The sequence below is a fragment of the Plectropomus leopardus genome, chromosome 23, assembly GCF_026936395.1.
Source record: "Plectropomus leopardus strain MGB_pleo_1.0 chromosome 23, ASM2693639v1, whole genome shotgun sequence".
NCBI lineage: Eukaryota > Metazoa > Chordata > Actinopteri > Perciformes > Serranidae > Plectropomus > Plectropomus leopardus.
Genome location: NC_142198.1, coordinates 15716626 through 15736753, shown reverse-complemented (window position 1 = coordinate 15736753; position 20128 = coordinate 15716626). Strand labels below are relative to the sequence as shown.

Here is a 20128-nt window from a genome sequence, read left to right as displayed (position 1 = left end):
AAATTTGCACATAAATTAAATATATGTATATATATATATAATGATCTAAGCCAGATGCTGATCATATGTTTATAAATTTGCTAACAAAAAAGTCCAGAATTACAGAAAACCCTTAGTTATCAGCAAATGTAAAAAAAAAATTAAAAATGTAATACTATATAGGATAAATCTGAATAAATACTTTGTGTAGTATGCACTAAGCTCCGTGATATTGTTTGTTTTTTGTTTTTTTTAAAAAAAAAGATATTATATCGGTTGAGTTATCAAGATAGAAGTGCGTTAATCACAAATGTGAATGTTCATCATTGCATGTACAGTGACGTCAAGAAATAAACAGACGTTCTCAGTGTGCTGAACGTTCGCAGATAAGGGTTGTTGTTTTTCAGCATTTCTTCATTTTTCTGTTTAGACACACTTCAGCTCTGTGCTGCCATAACATTCAAAAGGAAGACAAACCTGTTCTCTCTGTCAGAGGAAAACAAATCCATGTCGCATTAAGAGTAGTCATACGTGAGTGGGAAATTTTGTTTTTTAGTGCATCGACTCAACCTATGTTTACCAGAAAAAAAAGTATGCCAAATAAGATTTCGAGGCCTCTTATCAGCTGACTCTAGTTGTGGGAGTATTTAGATAAAAAAAAAAACACATTATTTAACTCAAACATGCTTATCAGAGTAATATTCTTTCAAATGGTTTTATCTATTGTGCACAAGAAGATTTTGAATGCAAAACTATTGGGTCATTGCATTTTTTTTAAGTATTTGTCACAGTATTAATCATAGGAAACAACAGTGCAGATACTCACTGTTACTCAATTGTCATAGAGTGCACTGACAATTTTCAATTACTGACTAATGCAATAAAAATAATGTTTCCCCAGGATTGCACCATACTGATGACTAATTGTTATTGAGTAAAATACAGAAATGTAATACAGACCGATATTAAGCAACTCTGCCAAGCACATACTGCATTTAAGCAGCGCTCTAATGATGATATCATTACAGCTGGTGATAAGTTAATGAACAGTTGTTGCCAGCCAAAAAGTAACCAAGAGAATCATTAAAAAACAAATATAAAATTCATTAGCTGCTCACTGTTGACATTATTATAAGATAAGTAAACTAGGTAATGATCACTACATGAGAAGTTTTTAAATAATGAATCAAAAGATGGCCGTGATTATTGCTTGTAGCCTGTAAACAGATGTTAGGATGATTAATCGTAACATCATTTGTGGGGCGTTGGATTCATTGGATATCATTCGAGCTGTTTTCATTTTTGCAAAAGACAGGACTGTCACATCCCTGTGGTTTATATCTTTTCACCTTTTTCTGTGTGAATTTGTCATAGTTTGTAAAATGCTGCATTAATATAGACTGTTCCTATAGACATACTTAAAATATTTAAAAATGTAGACCTATGATCTTGTAGTTTGAGTGCTGCTAAACGTTTATTATTTTTAGTTTGATTTTACGTATATGGATGACATTGCTATTTTATTTGCGTGTCTTGCATAAGTAAATGTACTTTGCACGTTTTTAGATTTGGATATAATTTTTTTAATCAGTTAACAAATCTAACTATATTTTCCCCTTTAATCTGGAATTTTTTCCTTCTCTTCTTCACACAAAAGCTCAAAGACAGCTGCCATGTGAATCAACCGGCACGTGTGACGGAAACAGGAAACAAGAATAAGAGATATGGGATGTAAATGATCCGACAACCAATTTTGATTCGTTGTGCCAATGCAAACCGATTTTTTTAACAGGATGCTACGTTCTTTTGTTGTGACACATTCAGGTAAAGATCCATTAACCTATGGACTACCCACTTATAATTACTGAAACCTGTTTTGCAAAACGCCATTGAGCATTAACAACAGAAATCCCCTCATAAAATGAGACAGGTGGCTTGTTAAATCAACAGAAGAAAAAATAACTGGCACAAAATCAAACGAAGCAATTTGTTGCCCACAGCTGCTACAGCAAGGACATAGCCTTTGTACATGGGGCACCCACTCCACCAGGTGAGCTACTGGGCACCCCTTAACCCTTTGAAACTTGACTGACAATAGTATTCTTGTCTGATTTCATTTAACACTTGGGAAAAAGACAAAAAACAAGAGATGCCTCACGAGAAAGTAAAGTTTGTTTCCTATTTTTGCAAGAAATTGGGAAACAGTGACAACTACTAGAAATTTATTTTTCTGAAAAACATAACATGTCCAGGAATGTTACAGAAATATGTATATGTGAGTGTATATTAGTACGATTTTAATTATTTCCTATTTTATCTTATTTTATTTTATTTCATTTCATTAAAATGTTTTCTAATTTCAAGTCATTTTCTTGTTTTTGTTGTGTTATTTGTTTGTTTGTTTTTGTTGCTAATTTTGAGTAATTTCATGTTAAGTTGCTCATTGCCTTCTCCCCAAGTTTTTGAGAGGAATCAAGCCAATTTGCTTAGGTTTCAAAAGGTTAATTCATGTTTTGACCTGAATGTATCATCATGCCCTGCAGCTGAACTGTCATAAATTTTTTACTGTCACCATAGCAAAAAACAGACACTCATGACCAGCATGACCCGGCCCTGTGTCAAAATAGTTTTGGCTCATGTCACTCAAACTGGCAGACAGCTTCATGTGCACGCTTGGTATGTTGAACCACCAGCAATGTTTTAGTGGTTCCAGCAAACAAATCAGCCGCCTCTCTGGCATGAGAAACTTAAGCATCTGGCCACACGAAAAATGCAGTTAGTTCTGAAGGTTTACAGTTCTGCCACACTGACTACACACACACACACACACACACACACACACACAAAGAACTTAATGTGCACAATCAACCTTTTCTGTTTTTAGTTAAAGCCATAGTTCACTAAAAATTGAAAACCCAGTCATTATCTGCTCACCCTCATGCCGATGGAGAGCTGGGTGAAATTTTACAGTCCACAAAACACTGCCGGAAGATCAAGGGGAAAAAGCCGCTCATCTCCCAAACAATTGAGGCAAATGGTGACCAGGTTTCTGATAATACATAATAAAACCACAAATATCTCCATACTGTTCACCCTGAAGCCCCGACGTGCCAAGTTGTTTTGAAAAACTTCACTAGTGTCATGTTTTAAGCCTTGTTTTAGCCTGTAGCTTTTAGTGTTGGAGCCAAATTCACATACGCACGCTCACGCAAGACCAACGAGAGCTCGAGTTATCTGCACGCCAGTGTTTACATGCTACCTGGAAGCTTCCCGCACACAGAGTAGCTTTATATCCAGCAAATGGACTTGTTGCTTCCTGCTAACTCCATAAGTCTCTCTGCGTGTGATAACTTAAGATAAAGACAATCAAGAGGTTTTTACCATAAATTGTATAATCCAAAGAGGTCTCCTCCTCTCCAAAACAAACAGACATGGTGATTTAAACCGGTAAAAACACTAAAAAAACAAAACAAAAAGTAGTTTCACATTACAAATCCAGTGCAGCTAAAGTACTGCTCATTGCAGATGTGCTTTTAACAGCGTTGACTGATGTGAAAACATGAATGGCCCCATACTTCAGAAACATAATGTTGCATCATGATGACCTCCATAAATGAGAACCTGCTCCCTATGTAGATATAAACGAGTTATTACAAGATAATGAAAAAACATTATGACTATTATTTTTGGGTGATTAAAGGCTACACAAAAGTTCAATTTCTGCCAATATATCCCCCTAAATCCTACACACTGGACCTTTAAAAGTGCACTGAATTATATTTTTAAAAGACTATAGATAACATGATTTAAGATGCTTATTAGTTAGTCTGTTTGTTTTCACTGTTATTAGGAGGATATTGAATTCCCTGTCCCCTCATGTCTTTCTTTGCTGCCTTTCCCTCACTTGTCTGTCTACACACCTGTCCTGCATCAGCCTCATTAGTCCTTCTCTGTTGGCTGCTCTCCTGTCTCTTCACCTTATTCCCCTCACCTGTGCTTCTCCCCTCTTTTCTCCACCTGCACTTCATCCCCTTGTCTGATTAGTTTGAGTTTAAGTCTTGTTTTTTCAGTTTAGTCTCCCTTTTTTCCCTTGCTGCCTACTGCTGCTTGCTTTTTCTTGCACAAACACTTGAAACTTGACTTCCTGTTGCCTGCCGTCTCGTATCATGACAACTCTAAATTAAATTAAAAATGAAAAATTGTGTCACTGTTTCACCAAGCATGGTCTCTTAACACATACGAAGGCTGTATGAGGTTAGTTGGCGCGAGGCCAGAGAATGTTCCCGGTAATCAAGTCATTATGTGGATGTGTGAGCGCATAAAAAGGAGACCGTTGAGAAGTCCGGAAGACGCCCTACATATAGAACATCTTGCATCACTAATGACATGTTTTTCACCTGAAGTTATAATATTTATGACTCTCTGTGTGTGTGTGTGTATTGCCTAATTAGATTCTGTACCTGATTTCCTCATGGCCAGACACCTTTTTATCTTATACCCAACCAATACTGTAAATAAATATGCTTTTAAAAAATGACTATTGTCGCCTGAATGATACTTTGTAATTTTTTCTTTTTAATTTACAACCACAACAAAAGTCGATTAAAACAGATTGTGCAGGTGAGATAAAAAGCCCATAAGGGGTTGCAAAGATATCTCATCAAAATAAACAATGCAAACAGTGATGAGGACAAAACACAAGAAATAAAGAAAAAAATTAAAAACATAAGAAAATTAAACAAAATAAGGCAGAAAAGCTGACATGAAGCAACATGTCCCTATTAAAAACATAAACACTGCAGAGAAAATCCACATACAGAATTCTAGGCTCCACAACCTTATCTTCCACCAAAAACAAATGCAACATTTATCCTTATATTAAGAAAATATAATTCATTTTGAGTGTAAGTGCATTAAAATTTAAAATGTTCTTAAATACTTGCAGACAGGGAGAAATGTTCACCATGTTGATAAGAATTCAATAGCTCCTCACCACACCTGAATTTAATAATATTTATTTATATGTATTTTTTAGTTACAAAGTAACTAAAACAATCTGTAAAGTCAGAAGTGGGTGAGTGAAAATGTGCTGCGGGGATGTTGCGTAGTGAAAACGAAGAAAAGGAAACAAAAGCCACAGTGTTGAGCCCAGGTGTGTCCAATGTCTCTGACAGACAAGAGCATCTTTGTTTTGAAATGCTAGGACGGTATGTTTCTGCCAGATTGTTATCAAAACAATGCACTTGCAACACAGATGTCTCCACTTTTTTTCACTCACATGCAGCCGTCGCGTCACAGAGCATATTGAGCTCACTATTGCGCAAATTGATACCGTTCTTTGTGACACAGTTTGATCAGACAGTGAGATTACAATGAACAGCACAGTACGTCCTGTACCTGCATCAAAACAGTCTGAGTTCAGGCAAATAAGGTCAGCGTTGCATTGTTTTCAAGGGCTGTACCAAATAGTTTGAAGCTTCAAATCTAAATCAACATTCAGATGCTGCACTGCTTTTTCATTTTATTTTTTTGCGTGTCTATTTATTCTGTTTAACCCCTTGAAACCTGAGCAGTTGTATTTGATTTCTTTCAAAAACATGGGAAAAAGGCAGTGGGCGACAAAAGAAGAAATGACTCCGGATTTAGCAAGAAATTAGTAAAATGTACAAGAAAATTACCTGAAAAAAGTATTCACACAAAAGAAAGATAAAGAAAGTAAAACAAACAAACAAACAAAGCAATAAAGAGTTTTTTACAAACCTGGGAAGTTCACGAGTCATCTGCAGTCCAGTCATTATGGATGTGCGGCCCACTTTTGGACCAGTTTTTCTACAAGTTCGGAACCACTGGTTCAGTTGTCTCTCACAGCAAGCAGGAGAGACAGTTTGATGCACCAAAAATGAAGTATGTCATTCCTATAAGGTGCGTTTTGGGTTAAAAAATAATGTTTTTTGACATAAGGAGGTATCAATTGTTGAGGCAGATTTCTGAAGTAACAATTTGGTTGTACTTCCCTTCAGCTAACTATATAATATTCTTACTCAGTATGTTAAAAAAACATACACACACACACACACACACACACACACACACACCATCATTTTCCTTTAACATGACCTGTTTGTGTTGCTTTAAAGTACAAGAAACCTCTTTGCAGAGGCTGTTGTTAGCTGATCTAACAGTTGGAGTGGTTTGCCATAACAAAAATGGAGTGGTTCATTCCCAAGAGGTCAAGGATTTTTTATTTATTTATTTATTTTTTTAAATATAGGAAAGATACCAATGGTTTGAGAAGTGCACCTCTAGCGTGACTCCGTTCAATAAAGTCGTTAACGCAGGCCGAATCTTGACCTTGTTTTCCTCTTAAAGGTGAGTCACTATATCTGTCGGTATCTTACCTTTTGCCATACATCTATCACACAATACAAATGCCAATAAGTTTGAATGTAGGGCACGTAGACTGCAGTGTCATGAAGCACCTTAGGGAGATTCTCTACTATGAGATGCAGGTTTCTGTAATTATGGAGAGCTGTTGGCTGCTATAAATGTATTTCTGATGGCACCATTGTAGACTGCACGTGCCAAAAATGTAGAAACCAGACACGGAGGTTTGTTCCATTTTATTTGGCTTTTGCTTTATTAAAAGGTTGGGATTTTTTTTGTGTGCCCAGACTTATTTCAATTTTATTTTTTATAGACTATCTGTGAAGCTCACTCTTTTCAAAGTAAGAAATCATTTTTAGAAGTTAATTAATACATCACTAACCTGTGTTTTTGTCCATTGTCCTGTTTCCGATTTTTAAACCGGGGCAACCTGTGATTACAGTCTTCAAAATAAAATTGGCTGTAACTCAGGGCAGCAATTGTGTGAGTGTAACCATGGCCCCCTCTGACCCCCCCTTGGGGACGCCACTGTGAGGCTGATGCTATCAGTTTTGCAGGTATTTTTCCATAAAGTAATGACTTAAACAAATTACAGTTATGACCCGATGATGGTGCTGGATGAAAATTAAGTGGATCACCAAAATCAGTTGGATTCATCTTCTCGGAAACATGAATGTCTGCATCAAATTTTGTGCAGATCCAACAAATAGATGTGGAGATTTTTCAGTCTGAGACAAAGTGGTCAGCAGGCTGACACTGCCATCCCTAAAGGCAGCACTGAAGCATATTTATAGCTCTGTATATTTGTGCTCTGTACCTCAAAAAACTCCTGTACAACACAAATGTTTTCATAAGTGGTGTCAACCTGGAAGATACATCCCAATTCAGGGTCTCATAAGGCAAGTCCAATTTCAAAGGCTTCCTGAAATGAAAGCCTCCTTCTTTTTGTCCAAATTTATCACAACCAGTGTGTCAGTTTGCAGCCCTTAGCACTGCTCAATCTGTCCTGTGGACCAGTCGGGTGATTGGTGCATAAAGTGAGGGAATGTCATGTAGGTATTTGATTTAAGATAATGCATGTGTACAAACATAACACACAAGAGAAATGAAACTGCCCCCGGAGGATGAATTTAATGAGATGACACAACCTGGATTAACAACTGTGAAACATGAGATCCAAAATAAAGTCAACAGGGCGCAGTCGATATTCGGAAATAAAGCCCAACATACTTTTCAAGGCTTCAAAAATAACACTCTAGCGGTGGGTTGACAAGCTGGTTTGTTTAAATGCAGTGAAACATGAAACGCTGAGAACACAATGTTTCGAGTGCTACACAACCATCTCCTGGCCTCACCCACATACCTCACCAGAGGTAGTCACAAGGCTTCAGGGACTTTCACTTTACAGCTTCATTGTTTCGCACTGTTTTGGCTAATTGTCCAAAACCCTGCACACTAACTACATACCTTACACCAAAACAGCAAAACATACATCTCTTGTAAACAACTATTCTCGCAAAACTCTTTTAATAAAATGTCTTTTTGCATTAAAATAATTTGAATAAGCACCAACTTTGCACTGATAGAATAAATGGGAAATGTGTAGCTTTTTCCTTGATTAAATGTGCGTACGGTTTAAAAGTTTGCAATATGTTTTGTCATACATATAGTAAACACGCATACGCACAGGTATCCACATGTGTAAACACATTATCAATACAAAAAGGTAATTTTATTTTCTCAAAATATTCTGACACTTTTTGGCCCAGCTCGCACCCGACGTCAGCATGACCCGAGAGAGATTTTGGACTCTTATATTGGACAAACATTAGATTTTGGTTGAAATGAAAATTGAGTTGATGAAATATTAAATGTCTTACATTAGTGGACATAAGCACTATTAGTTTTGTAATGCAATAAAGTAATAATACTTTCTCACAGTGCACAAGTACTTTTTGGAAGTACTTTACGGAAGGTTTTTATTTCTGTTAACTTTTACTTTACATTACATAATATTTACCCCAAGCGTTTGCATATATTGTTAAAAAGATGCACTAACATGTTTGGTGATGTGATCTAAAAAACAAAAATATTAATAATAATAATAAAAAATCACAAAATCTCCCCTAAGAGAAAAATAGTTTATCAAAACAGACACAAAGTAACAACAAAAAGAGACAAAATGACCTAGAATGACACAAAATTAACACTATGAAACAAATAACAACCACGAAGAGACACTGAAAGACAACAAAGAGAGACAAATTGACCAAAGACTACAAACAAAAAGACTGCAAACAAACTGCAGACCAAGAAAAATTACAAAATTAACCAAGATAAATAACAGCCACAAATGGACAAGAAAGAGAAACAAAAAGAACATGACACAAACTGAAAAGACAAATAAAAACTACAAAGACACACAAAAATACTATAAAGACAAAAAATATTATAAAATTGCCCTAAGAGACAAAAAACGACCACAAAGAGACACAAAAAGACAATAAAGAGTGACAAAATAACTACAGACAACACAAAAAACACAAAAAATAACAACACAAAATTACTCATGGGGACAAAAAATAACAACTACGAAGAGACACAAACAGCAAGAAAAAAAAGTTGAAACCAGCATTAAGTTTGTGTATTTCACCCTGGTGTAGCAGAGGTGGTGGGGGCCTGTTGCATATCTGTGCCCAGAAGCTTACTGTGTCATACTCCGCCCATGTTATCGGGTACAAGTGTTAATGGTTTCAGAGATGCAGACCAAACTGTAAAAGGTTTTAGTTGATGCACGCTCCACCTGGTGGGTGTTTTGACTCAAAGCAGCTTCAGTTACTACGGTCACACAGTTGAAACAGAGACGTCTAACTTTAGCGACTCCTTGTGGCCGTTAAAAGAAGATAATAGACCTTTTCCACAGCAGACACAGCACAAGTGCTGCTAATGACACTAACGACGGCTCTGTTATATTCAGGAGTCCCTGTGAGTGTGACGGTGAGCAAGCATGCACGATACCAGGACCCTGAAGTCGAAGCAATCGTTAATTTAGTTATTTACACCTGTGCCTTTCCTTCTTTGACATGTGAAAATGTCCTCTGCAAAAACTGGCCTGTTTTACAAATGCCAATACAAAAACAATCTAAATTAGAATTCAAATTTGACAAATTAAAGATAACTTTTTAAAGATTTTCTTAACAAGCGCAAATGCTATATGTATTAGTTATATTGTTTTAATTATTGATGTTCATACTCTTTCATTATTTTACTTTTTCATTTCTCTGATATTGAAATATTTTTGCAAAATCTATTATTTGGTTTATATTTTTTCTTAACTTTTTTTCTTTATACTATCTGTTAATTGCTATCTAGTGTTTAAGGCATAAACAAATTGCATTCAAAATCATTTTGCACTGTGTATGATGCACATGTTAAATAAAATAAAACAGGATTTGATGCATTTTTTTCTTTTTAGGTTTATTCATTAACAGTTAAAGTATACACATTCTTTTATACACTGGTAGCTTACACCCTCAGAAAAAACACATGGTCTTTTTTTGTAATTTGTCTTCATAAATGTAAGCAAAAATAAATCAGTCAATATAAAAAAGGTTTAAAGAAGTGATATCCTGGTTCCATGTGAGCAAAAGCTTAAAATAATAAAAGAAAAAGACCCACACCCACACTTATATTTTGTACAAATATGTAAGAAACATTGATTTACACTTGTTCATATATAAGGGGTTGAAGTAACTGAATCAACTTCATCACAGTGATTAACAATCCTTCACATCTGTTTTGTACCAATTTCGATGGCTAATTAGCAGCATGTGTCAGCTGTAAACCAAATCTGGCATTCAATAATTTAACAGGGGACAGCGTCCAAATAAGTAAAACGTTCTCAAACTTCAGATGCACTGAGACAAAAAAGAAAATTTCAATATGTAAGGTGCAAAAGCATCCGTAGTGCATGAACATGATTAAAGGTAAAGTTAGAATTATTTTACAAATTAACAGAAAAACAGCATCAAATAATCAGTTTCACAGTTCTAAACACTGCTTACACTCACTGTATGTTTTAGTCCCAGAGCATAATAACATGTATTATTATTATTTGAAATCCTGTTTTCCTAGAAAAAATCTCTAACTTCTGGCCTCTTTGTTAATATTTAACACTTGGTGGGGCTCATTTTACTTATGTTCATGTGTACCGCTTCTTAGCTTGTGAATTCATGCTTGAATATCAATAAAGATTCATCTACACTTACAATAATGCACGATAATTCATTGTTGATTACATTTTGTTTGATTAATCTGAATCCGCAAAGTAACTAAAGATATCAAATAAATGTAATGGATTAAAAAGAATAATATTTGCCTCTGTTTAGATATAGGCTACTTAGTCACTTTCAGCATCTGCACATTAGTTAATGTGTTTCAATTTTTTTTTTTTAATTCATTTTTTAAAATGCGTGTGCTCTTGAAAGTTGACTCTTAGCTGCTCAGCAGCAGTAAATTTTAGCGATTTTAAACACAGCAACTAGGGGTCGACAGAATATCAGCATGGCCGATTATTGGGGTCGATATTTGGCATTTTGCTGATTATCAGTATCTGCGTTTTATTTTAATGATTGTGGATAAAATTAATTAAAATTATTTTTTTATTCAAATTTTCACACTAAGGACTTTGCTGTCTTAAGTGTGCCCTGAGTCTCCCGTTCAAAAAGCTACAATCTCTCAGCGTGCCCAACCTCAACAGGACAGATGATCAGAGGGGCTGTGTTTTTCCCGTTGTCATGGAGACATGGGTTTAAGTACGGATATAGAGGCTCGTTGAAGAGACATTCGCTGTAAGTGTAAATGTGAGTTTTTGCTTCTGCATCATAGAAGGACACCTTTCCTTCCTCATAATCCAGGAAAATGCCAACTTTCTGGGGGGTTTCATAGAGCTGGAGGGTGACGGAGGGGCCGGCGCAGGCGCTGAGGCTGCCGCCCTTGCGGCGACAGATTGCCCAGTAACCACAGTCGGGACGCACTGTGATGGCCCCCTTCCTGTTGATGGACTCCTTGGCCACACCGAGATCCCAGTCTGTTTTATCTCCAACCTGAAACACAACAAACAGAATACAGAGTATTAGACAAACAAGCAAATTAACCCTTTGAAAGCTGGAATGACATCACTTTTCTTGTGCTGTATTCAGTCGCCTTTAACATGGAAATAAATAAATGAATAAATAAATAAATCTAGATCACTTGCTCTTTCAATTTAATATGATAATATTTTGGGTAATCCTTCAACTGTTTGAAACCTGAACAAATTGGTTTCATTTCTTTCACAAACACGAAGAAGGTAAAGAGCGACTTAAGAAGAAATGACCCAAAAATGTAAAAGCAATTATCAAAATAATAATAATAAAAGAAAAAATGGTAACGATAAATACAGTTTAGTTATAATAATTTTCCCTAGCTTTTTTCTTTTCTCATATATCTTGCAATTTGTGGAACAATTCTTACCAGTTTAATTGCCTTTTTTGCCATGTTTTTGAAAGAAATCAAACTAATTTGCAAAGAATTCAAAGGTTTAAATACTTGTGAAAGGCGTCTGAGAGCAGTACAAGAACAGTGATGTTGCTCCAGGTTTGAAAGGGTTAAAAGGACAGTTCAAGTACATATTTTCGCTCCTACCTCTAGTGCTGTTGATTAATCTAGACTGTTTTTGTGTGAGTGTCCAAGTTTTGCAGATGCAGAAATAATTTTGAAAACCTCAATTTCTCTTTCCAGAAATGATGACCTGGTTACTCAAGATAATCCATAGACCTTAAAAACATTCAGCTGATTTAGAAACAATAGCGTAAGTGAAGGTCTGAGCACCTACCTGAACCACCCAATAATGTCGCCCAGAGGTGAAGCTTTGTTTCCCCAAAACGGAGACGCAGGCGTCAAATCTGCGGGGGTCGTCAGGGGGACAGGGTTTTTTCTGCTGGAGGCTGAGGCTCACCTGTAGATTAACAGCATCACTTACTGTAAAAACGCTGGACCACAAATTACTCGTATTCCAGTCAGTGCACGTGCCCCGTCACACTTTACCTGTTTCCCATCTGGGGACAGACACAACCAGCCCGAAGCTGTCACTGGATCCAGAGTCACATCCACTGAAGAAAGACAGAAAGACGGTATATGTAAGAGAGATAGAATTAAAGGAATGTTTCATCCCAAAAAAAAATGCCATATTGGACAGCATGCGCTTTTTTATGTCCATGCAATATATTGTGATTTAATAATCACAAATCCATGTGAGCCTTTCAGAGTTCAAGAATATAATAATATATTGATTGGGTTTGAAAGCTAATTTGGCTTTGGATTAAAAAAAACATTTCTCCAGTATTTAATTTCTGTTACTTCCTAAATACTATGTTGTGTGTTTTGCATGCTTTAACACAATATTCAGTTGATATTTTCACATGAAGGAGGGATTTTTATGCACCAATTCGTGCCTTTTCTGCATCAGTTCATGGTGTTAATGTCTTCAGTTCATTTTTATATTTGGAGGGACAAATGCACACGTTCTAGGACTTTTTCCCTGCATCCCTCCCTGAAATTTATTTTATAGAAACTCTGAATCTTGTTTTAAACTATGTCAATTTACAGTTACCTTTTCCCCCAAAACATGAAACAATGATAATACAATGACTTATATTCAAAAACATACCTGCATACTGACTTGTCTTTCTAATTTCTATTAAAAAAAAGAAGAAAAAAAAACAAGTTTTAAATTTTGCAACATGAAACATTCCTGTTTTCAAGTTATGTGTATGTACAATGGAGTTATTGTAATTTTGACAGACGACTTTGTGATGTACAGATATTAAGTTATTATTAAAAAATATAGAGATGTTTAGGCGGAACAAATCCCAAACAAGCAATACAATATGGATATCAGAGCTAAAGATACTGACCTTCGGCGGACAGTTGCTTCTCAAGTGTATGGCAGACTTCCACCAGCTTGGAGAAAGCTCTCCTCACTGCCCCTATGTAGTTGTCCGACTGGTCTCTAACCATGGACCAGTCCCTGGAGGACAGCGGCGTGCTCAGAGAGGGGAAACTCTAAAACATGAAGACAGTGACATAAAATGCTAAAGTCAGGTAAAGTGGGACATCAGGTACATCAATTGCTGCATCTTTATCTTCTTTCATATCACTTTTGATGATTTATTTTCATCAAAAGGCATTCCTATAATGTCTCTTGGGATACTGTACAGTACTCCTGAATTATCCCTTGATACATTAAATTTAATCTAGCTCATGTATGAATAATCTAGCATGGATGAAAACATGAATGGAGGAAACCTTCTAACCTGTAGGAGATGAAGAGGGTCCTCGGTGTGCTCCAGGTGTTGCAGCTCACTTCGCCTCCTCTGCAGTTCATTGATCTCCTGCTCGAGCTCGCTGATAAGCTCCACCTCCACACTTTGAGTCTCTTGCTGCTTCTGGTCGATCTCCTCAAAGAGCAAAGCCTGGTTTTTCTCTATGACGCTGATCACCGTGCTGAAGACTTCAATGCTTGTTTGTATCTCCCGTTCCTTATTTGTCTGCAGAAATGCATAAATGGATAATTACTAATGTGCAAAATAATTAGGGCTGTCAGCACTAATGCCTTGACTGCGATGCACTTCAGGTTCATAAGTGACACTCAAAATTTTTTTTAATCATTTCAATCACTGGCCGACAGTTCCATCTTTAACGGGCTATACTGGGCTGACAGAGTGATGATACTGGTATGATATGAAACTAAAAGGCCTGAGGAATCATATCATGCTAGCTTCTCAGTAAGGGGGCTAAATAATGCTCTAAAGTTAGGCTAAATTTTGGTAATGGAAAAACAGTAAGGGGTCTCTTGACCTCTGAAATTCTGCAGTTAATCGTGATTTAAAAAAATAATCATTTGACAGATGAAAAAATAATGCAAATGTAAATATGTATTAAAATAGCACCCCACCTGGACCCTCATTACAAACAATTCACTTGCTCCATCTTTAAAATTGCAAAAAGAAGCCATTTATATTAATGGCCATTTCACAAACTGAATCACAATTTCTGAATTTAGGTAAGTTATGTTTTTATGCATTCAAAACATACTGTATTTGGTCAGAAACCAAGTATTGGACACAATGCAATTTTGACCAGATGATGCAGCTAGATGAAAAGACAGTTCAATTCATACAATACAAAAATTACTTTGCTCAAGTCCACTGAAGTGTTGATCTCCTTGAGCTTTTTGAGTCTGGCACGGACCATCTGCTGATACTCTGCATCGACCCTTTTCATCTGAGCCTGTGAAGGTCAAAGGTGAACACAAATACATCACCAGGATCACTGTAATGCAACTATTAGAATGAAAAACTAAATTACAGGAAAACAGAAAAATCTCTGTTTAAATTATCTCACCCTGATTCTTTTGCTCTCCTGCGCTATCGGGACTAACTCGTGGTGTCTGTGGTCCCTCTCTCTGCATTTCATACAGACAGGCATCTGTTCCCTCTTGCAAAACATATCCAGGAGTGTGTTGTGACTTCTGCAGAGGTGACTGGTGATAAAGGTGGCCGGATCTGTCAGCCTGTGTGTCGTTAACACTGGATCCCTTAGATGAGGCGTCAGGTGAACTTCGCAATAAGACACCTGGCAAACTAGGCACGACTTGTTTGCCAATATTTGCTTATCATTGCAGACGTCACAAAAAATGTCATCGGTAATAGAAGATTGGTTTGGCAGACTTCTCCTTGGTGGTGGTCGTGGCTTGTGTGCTGGCTTGCCTGTCATGGTCCTTAAGATTTAATACAGATTTGGTCAATTCAAGTCAAAAATGGCTAAAAACAGTGTTTAAAAAGGTGTATTTGATTTTGCAAGACATTTTAAAAAATGCATACAGACTTTTTAAATTCCTCTGTGATGTCTCTTAAGCCTAAGTTGACCCTGAGTTCTGGACGGGGTTTGAAGGCCTCTTTGCAAAGCGGACACTCCGAATTATGTCTGATATCCCAGAAGCGTTTGATGCACGTCATGCAGAAGTTGTGCCCGCATGGAATGGAGACAGGATTGCGGAAGATGTCCAGACAGATGCTACACCGAAACTGATCCACAGACATTGCAAAGGCCATGTTTCTGACAAATGAAGGATAATATTATATTATTTACAGCAGAACATGCCTTTGAAAAGAATTAGCCGAACACAGATAACATTTTACTTTATACATAATAAAGAAAAAACTATTTTTTGGTTTAAACAAATTAACATATACCAGGAGAGAGGAATATTTAATTATATAAAAGGATTAAAAAAAAAAAACAAAGACAAAAAACAAAAAGTTTTTTTTTTAATTTTATCATATTTTAACTTAATACAAAAGGTACTTGACAAGGTAGAGATATAGCCACTTTTTCAGAACAGACTTTGGTTTCCCCTCATATACTAAGCAACAACACAATAAGTCCCAAAACCCAAAATACTGTAAAGGACACCATTGAGAATAAATTCATAAAATAAAGCTTTTTTCCAAATGATGAAAAGTAATGTTCAAACTACATGTTCTTTTGTTTCTCCCTTTGAGTTTTGCACTATTGTAAGGACAACATTTACTGTTTTTGTCACATGAAACGCTTTAGTTATCCAGCAAACTCTCAAGCCAAGAGGAAGCGTTGAACAAAAAATCCGAGATCTGAAGGACTGAACAGGTGAAATCTGACAAGATCAATTAACACTCTGTTGAATGAGGGAAGAGTAAAGGAGTGTCGGAAAATCACAATGGTGGGATTGGCTCAGGTTCAAAAACTGACAAAGGAATGTTGCATGTTGCTTTCACGTGTATGTGCCCTGTGTATGTGTGTCAGTCTTAAATGTGCTATTTTAACACAATGTTAAAAGCATAAAAATACATTTAAAAATTGTTCAATGGTTTTGTAAAAAAAAGTACCTGACATAAAAACATTTTAGATTTATTGTCCCCATACGTTTAAATTTAAAGGTTGGTAGGTTCACAGAATCATATGCTAAGCTGGCTTTACATTTTTAACGTCATTTTCATCATATCTACTGTGACTTCTGTACCTCATAACATTTTCCTTTTGAAAAATGGCTGACAGTTTTACATTCATAGCAAAAATCAGTTTAACTCGAAGCATTGATTACTGGTATTTCATTTTATATGTTCTTACTCTTTACACTTTCTGCTTAATAGAAATAATGTCTTACCTTGGTGTGTTGACAAACAGATACTCCTAACAGGTGTATTACCGCCAGCTGAATGAGGTCAACACAGAATTCTGATAATAGACAAAGATACACGAGTTTAAGGCTCCTCCATGAGTTTAAAGCTCCTCCCATGTTGACATTTGCCAAAGCAGGTATTTCTGGTTCTCCTTCAGCCTTCATGAGATTTCTGATTACTTTTTGATTGTCATTTACATTCATTACCTGCTGCACCTATGCACAGAATGAATTATTGTAAGGTTATTTGTATGTTTCTGGGAGTCATGTGGTAGGCTGTGTTACTGAAAACGTTTGCAGAACAAATTAAAATTTGGTGAGCTTCGTGACTCCACATGTTTCCATCTGTGGCCACATGTCAAAGTATAATTGATTATACTACAATCTATTAAAAACTTGGTGTATGGCTTGACTCCGAACTCTCATTCAAGCAAACATTGCTCACGTCTTGCGTAAAGTCAACTTTGAAACTCAGTAAGTAGAAATTTAGAGGCAAGTTCTTTACAAACGTATAAAACAACTTGGACTTTGACCTATTTTTAGGTACATTGTCATCATGTCACTTTTCTTAAACCTAACCCACTAATCTTCATGTCAAATAAGTAATGTAATATGTACTGATCTAATTTATTGGATCCTATATCATAGGAACTGTTGTAATATGTGCATTTTCATGGGGTAACGCATGAACTGTTGTATGAGGATAAGTTGTGTACTTTCATGTTTTGGCTGAGGTGAGGATGTGTGTGGGGTGTGTCACCCATAAATATGGTCATAAATAGAAAAACATGTCTTCCATGGGAACTCTCACCAAAAAGATTCTTTATACTTTCAAGTTTTCTGTTACAATCAGTGTCTAATCTCAAGTAAAAGCAGCATAAAGTCGCTTGTGCACTCCCTGCAATGGTCACTGCATTTCTCAGTGCTGAACATTCATGTTATCATGAATGTTCATTAAATGGCTTGGGTACCACATCTGTTACAGTAAATGTGCTTCTCAGTTAAGGCTGGGCTCTTTATTGTCCACTCATTGCAATTGGGCTCCTCAGACTTTCTGCACCTTCCGTCTCTTTATCCTCAGTTAGCGTATTTGTTTGTCTGTGACAAATGTCCTAGACTGTCATTACTATATAGTGTACACTCATGTAGCAGAAATTGCAACACAAAATGTTAAAAATCCAAAACAGAATACCTGAAATAAAACTGAAAATCAATAGTACAGTCACAGATTGCTGTAGTTTAATTTATGTCTAATACTAAGTGGGTTTCCATTACATTTACACAAAATTTAAGCAATATTTTCAAAATGTTGATAAAAAACAATTATAAGATGACTGCGTTTCCATTTAATTATGTTTTGCACTTCTCCTCTCATGATGGCATACCAAGAAGCATGGTATGTATGGATGCAGCATGGATGTTAAAAACATTAGCGGGTGCATTTCCATTGCAGCTACTGCACTAGCCGTCATTATTTCCAGTCAAAGGTGACATAGGCGTGTTTTGCAAGCGATAACAGAAAGGCAAGCCCCTTATACCTGGAAGCAGCCACATTTGAGGGATTTCTGGGAGGAGATAGTCAACAATTTAACAAAGGAATTTTGGATTCAAAACCTCAGGATGATCCACTCAATTTCCTATCGACAAGTGCATAACCATAGCATCATGTGAGTCATAAAAGCTGTGTTTGCTCTTGTGCTCAGGCGCGTTTTTCTTGGCACTCAGTGAATAGACCTTACAGTCTTATGTTAAATTAAAAGATGGAAAAGGCTGTGATTAGTTAATAAGTATCCTTATTGTGCAGTCAATTACTGGGTGGAGTACACAAGTCTGGGCGAACTTTAGAAATATGTAGAAAAACTTGGTTGCGAGAGATAAAGTATCATCTCATCTTATTCGAAAGATTTGGTTGTTTCAGGTGACTGTCTGATTAATATAGACGTCACTGTTTGATTTCACCCCTCATGACTTCAGCTTCAAATGCAACAGCGATGAAATGTGAGTTTTTGATTGATTAAAATATCTTAGTTAATTCATTAAAGTATCTCAGTTGCCCAACCCAAACCACATCTCAAAGTTTATTTCTTTTCTTTTTAGTCATAAACCATAATCTTTCCCAAATCTTAACCATAGCGCTGTTGTTGCCTGTGTAGAAACTTTAAGAAACCATCAATAAATATTGAAATAAATAATGTAGCGTAGTAGTCAGATAACTTCTAAACTTTAAACTATAACACGCCATTATCAGATTTCATCTGTCCTTCGTTGTCATGAGAACCAAACGAGATAAAAAAACACAACAATATGATTGGAATATTTTATGTTTACTTAACAAGAAGCAGAATGGCTGTTTGGTTTTAGATTCCCAAGAATGATTGTAAGTCATAGAAATACCTGTGCTTATTCTCAAGAATTAAAGTAAGCGTCATTTTCTTTTTTCTAATGAAAACATTTCACATGATAAAATTCCCATTGAGATGTGTATTCCCAATAGGAAAAATAACATATAAAAAAACCCCATAACTTTTTGTTCTTTTATACATTAACATTAAAAAAATATATAAAAATTCCAGATATAGCGCAGGCTTAAAGTGATACTGAGTTTTTGATGGCTAAAATAAGTTTTGCTGCCGCCCCGTCCATAATAATACTTCCTTTATCTTCCGAGCTGGTAGATTTGGTTTATCAAAGATGCTATAGAGACACAAAATAAGCACAGCAGTTTTGAGATTCAAATTTCATTGCACCCTTATTAGTCTTAGACACTGACTGCAAGTTTTCAGACACAGTTGAGTCACACTACTCATATTTCTACTTCCTTCTTGTGACTGAACTCTGTACAGCTCAGCACAGACACTCTGAGCCACAGGGGGTTAAATAGTGTGTTTGTGAACAGCTGGGAAATACAGGGGATTCAACCAGCGCACACTTTTTACAAGTTTCTGTGAGGGACGTGGTAAAATTGTTAGCCGTTTAATAGCGTCAAGTGTTGGCACAGCAGTTCGAACACCTTCAGTAGGTATCAGACAGACTGGCAGCCTGCTGATCTCTAATGTAACACGACCTGTGCTGAACCAGGAACACAGTTTATGCAGTAAATTCCCTCAGTCAGATGATAAAGGAAAAATGTCATTTTAGGTATCTGATCCTGTCCTGCTGGTGTCCTGTGTCAAACCCTCTCAGCTAGCAGAGAACGTTCCCACAACGTTGGCTAACGACAAGTTGCAATAATGTTTTAAAGAAAACATTTTAATCCAAAGTTCAAAGAATGTTTAAAGGATCATTTCAAATAATGTTCCTGTAAGGTTAAATGCTGACTAAGATGCACGGTTTTAACAGCATGATTGTGAGGATGTTTGGGAAAGAGGTGACAGATCATAGAATCTTATTTTTTTTATAAAACATTCCCACAATGTTATATGAGAACAAAGGAAGAACATTTTCAAAGCACCATTTAGAGCATGTTATTACGGACTGATATTACAGACCGTGAAAATGAATAAA

At 36.3% G+C, this 20128-nt stretch overlaps 1 protein-coding gene across 1 annotated transcript; it reads right to left on the bottom strand.

Moving 5' to 3' along the window:
• Window positions 1-9814: 9814 nt before the first annotated feature.
• LOC121962238 (E3 ubiquitin-protein ligase TRIM21-like) lies at window positions 9815-16710 on the bottom strand. Its single transcript, XM_042512462.2, has 10 exons — window positions 16610-16710; window positions 15292-15522; window positions 14809-15184; window positions 14599-14694; window positions 13719-13952; window positions 13320-13467; window positions 13073-13099; window positions 12451-12515; window positions 12239-12361; window positions 9815-11468 (listed from the first exon to the last, which is right to left on the bottom strand). Exons 2-10 carry the CDS (start codon window positions 15516-15518, stop codon window positions 11091-11093), a joined length of 1674 nt encoding a protein of 557 aa, XP_042368396.2. The 5' UTR covers window positions 15519-15522; window positions 16610-16710; the 3' UTR covers window positions 9815-11090.
• Window positions 16711-20128: the final 3418 nt, after the last annotated feature.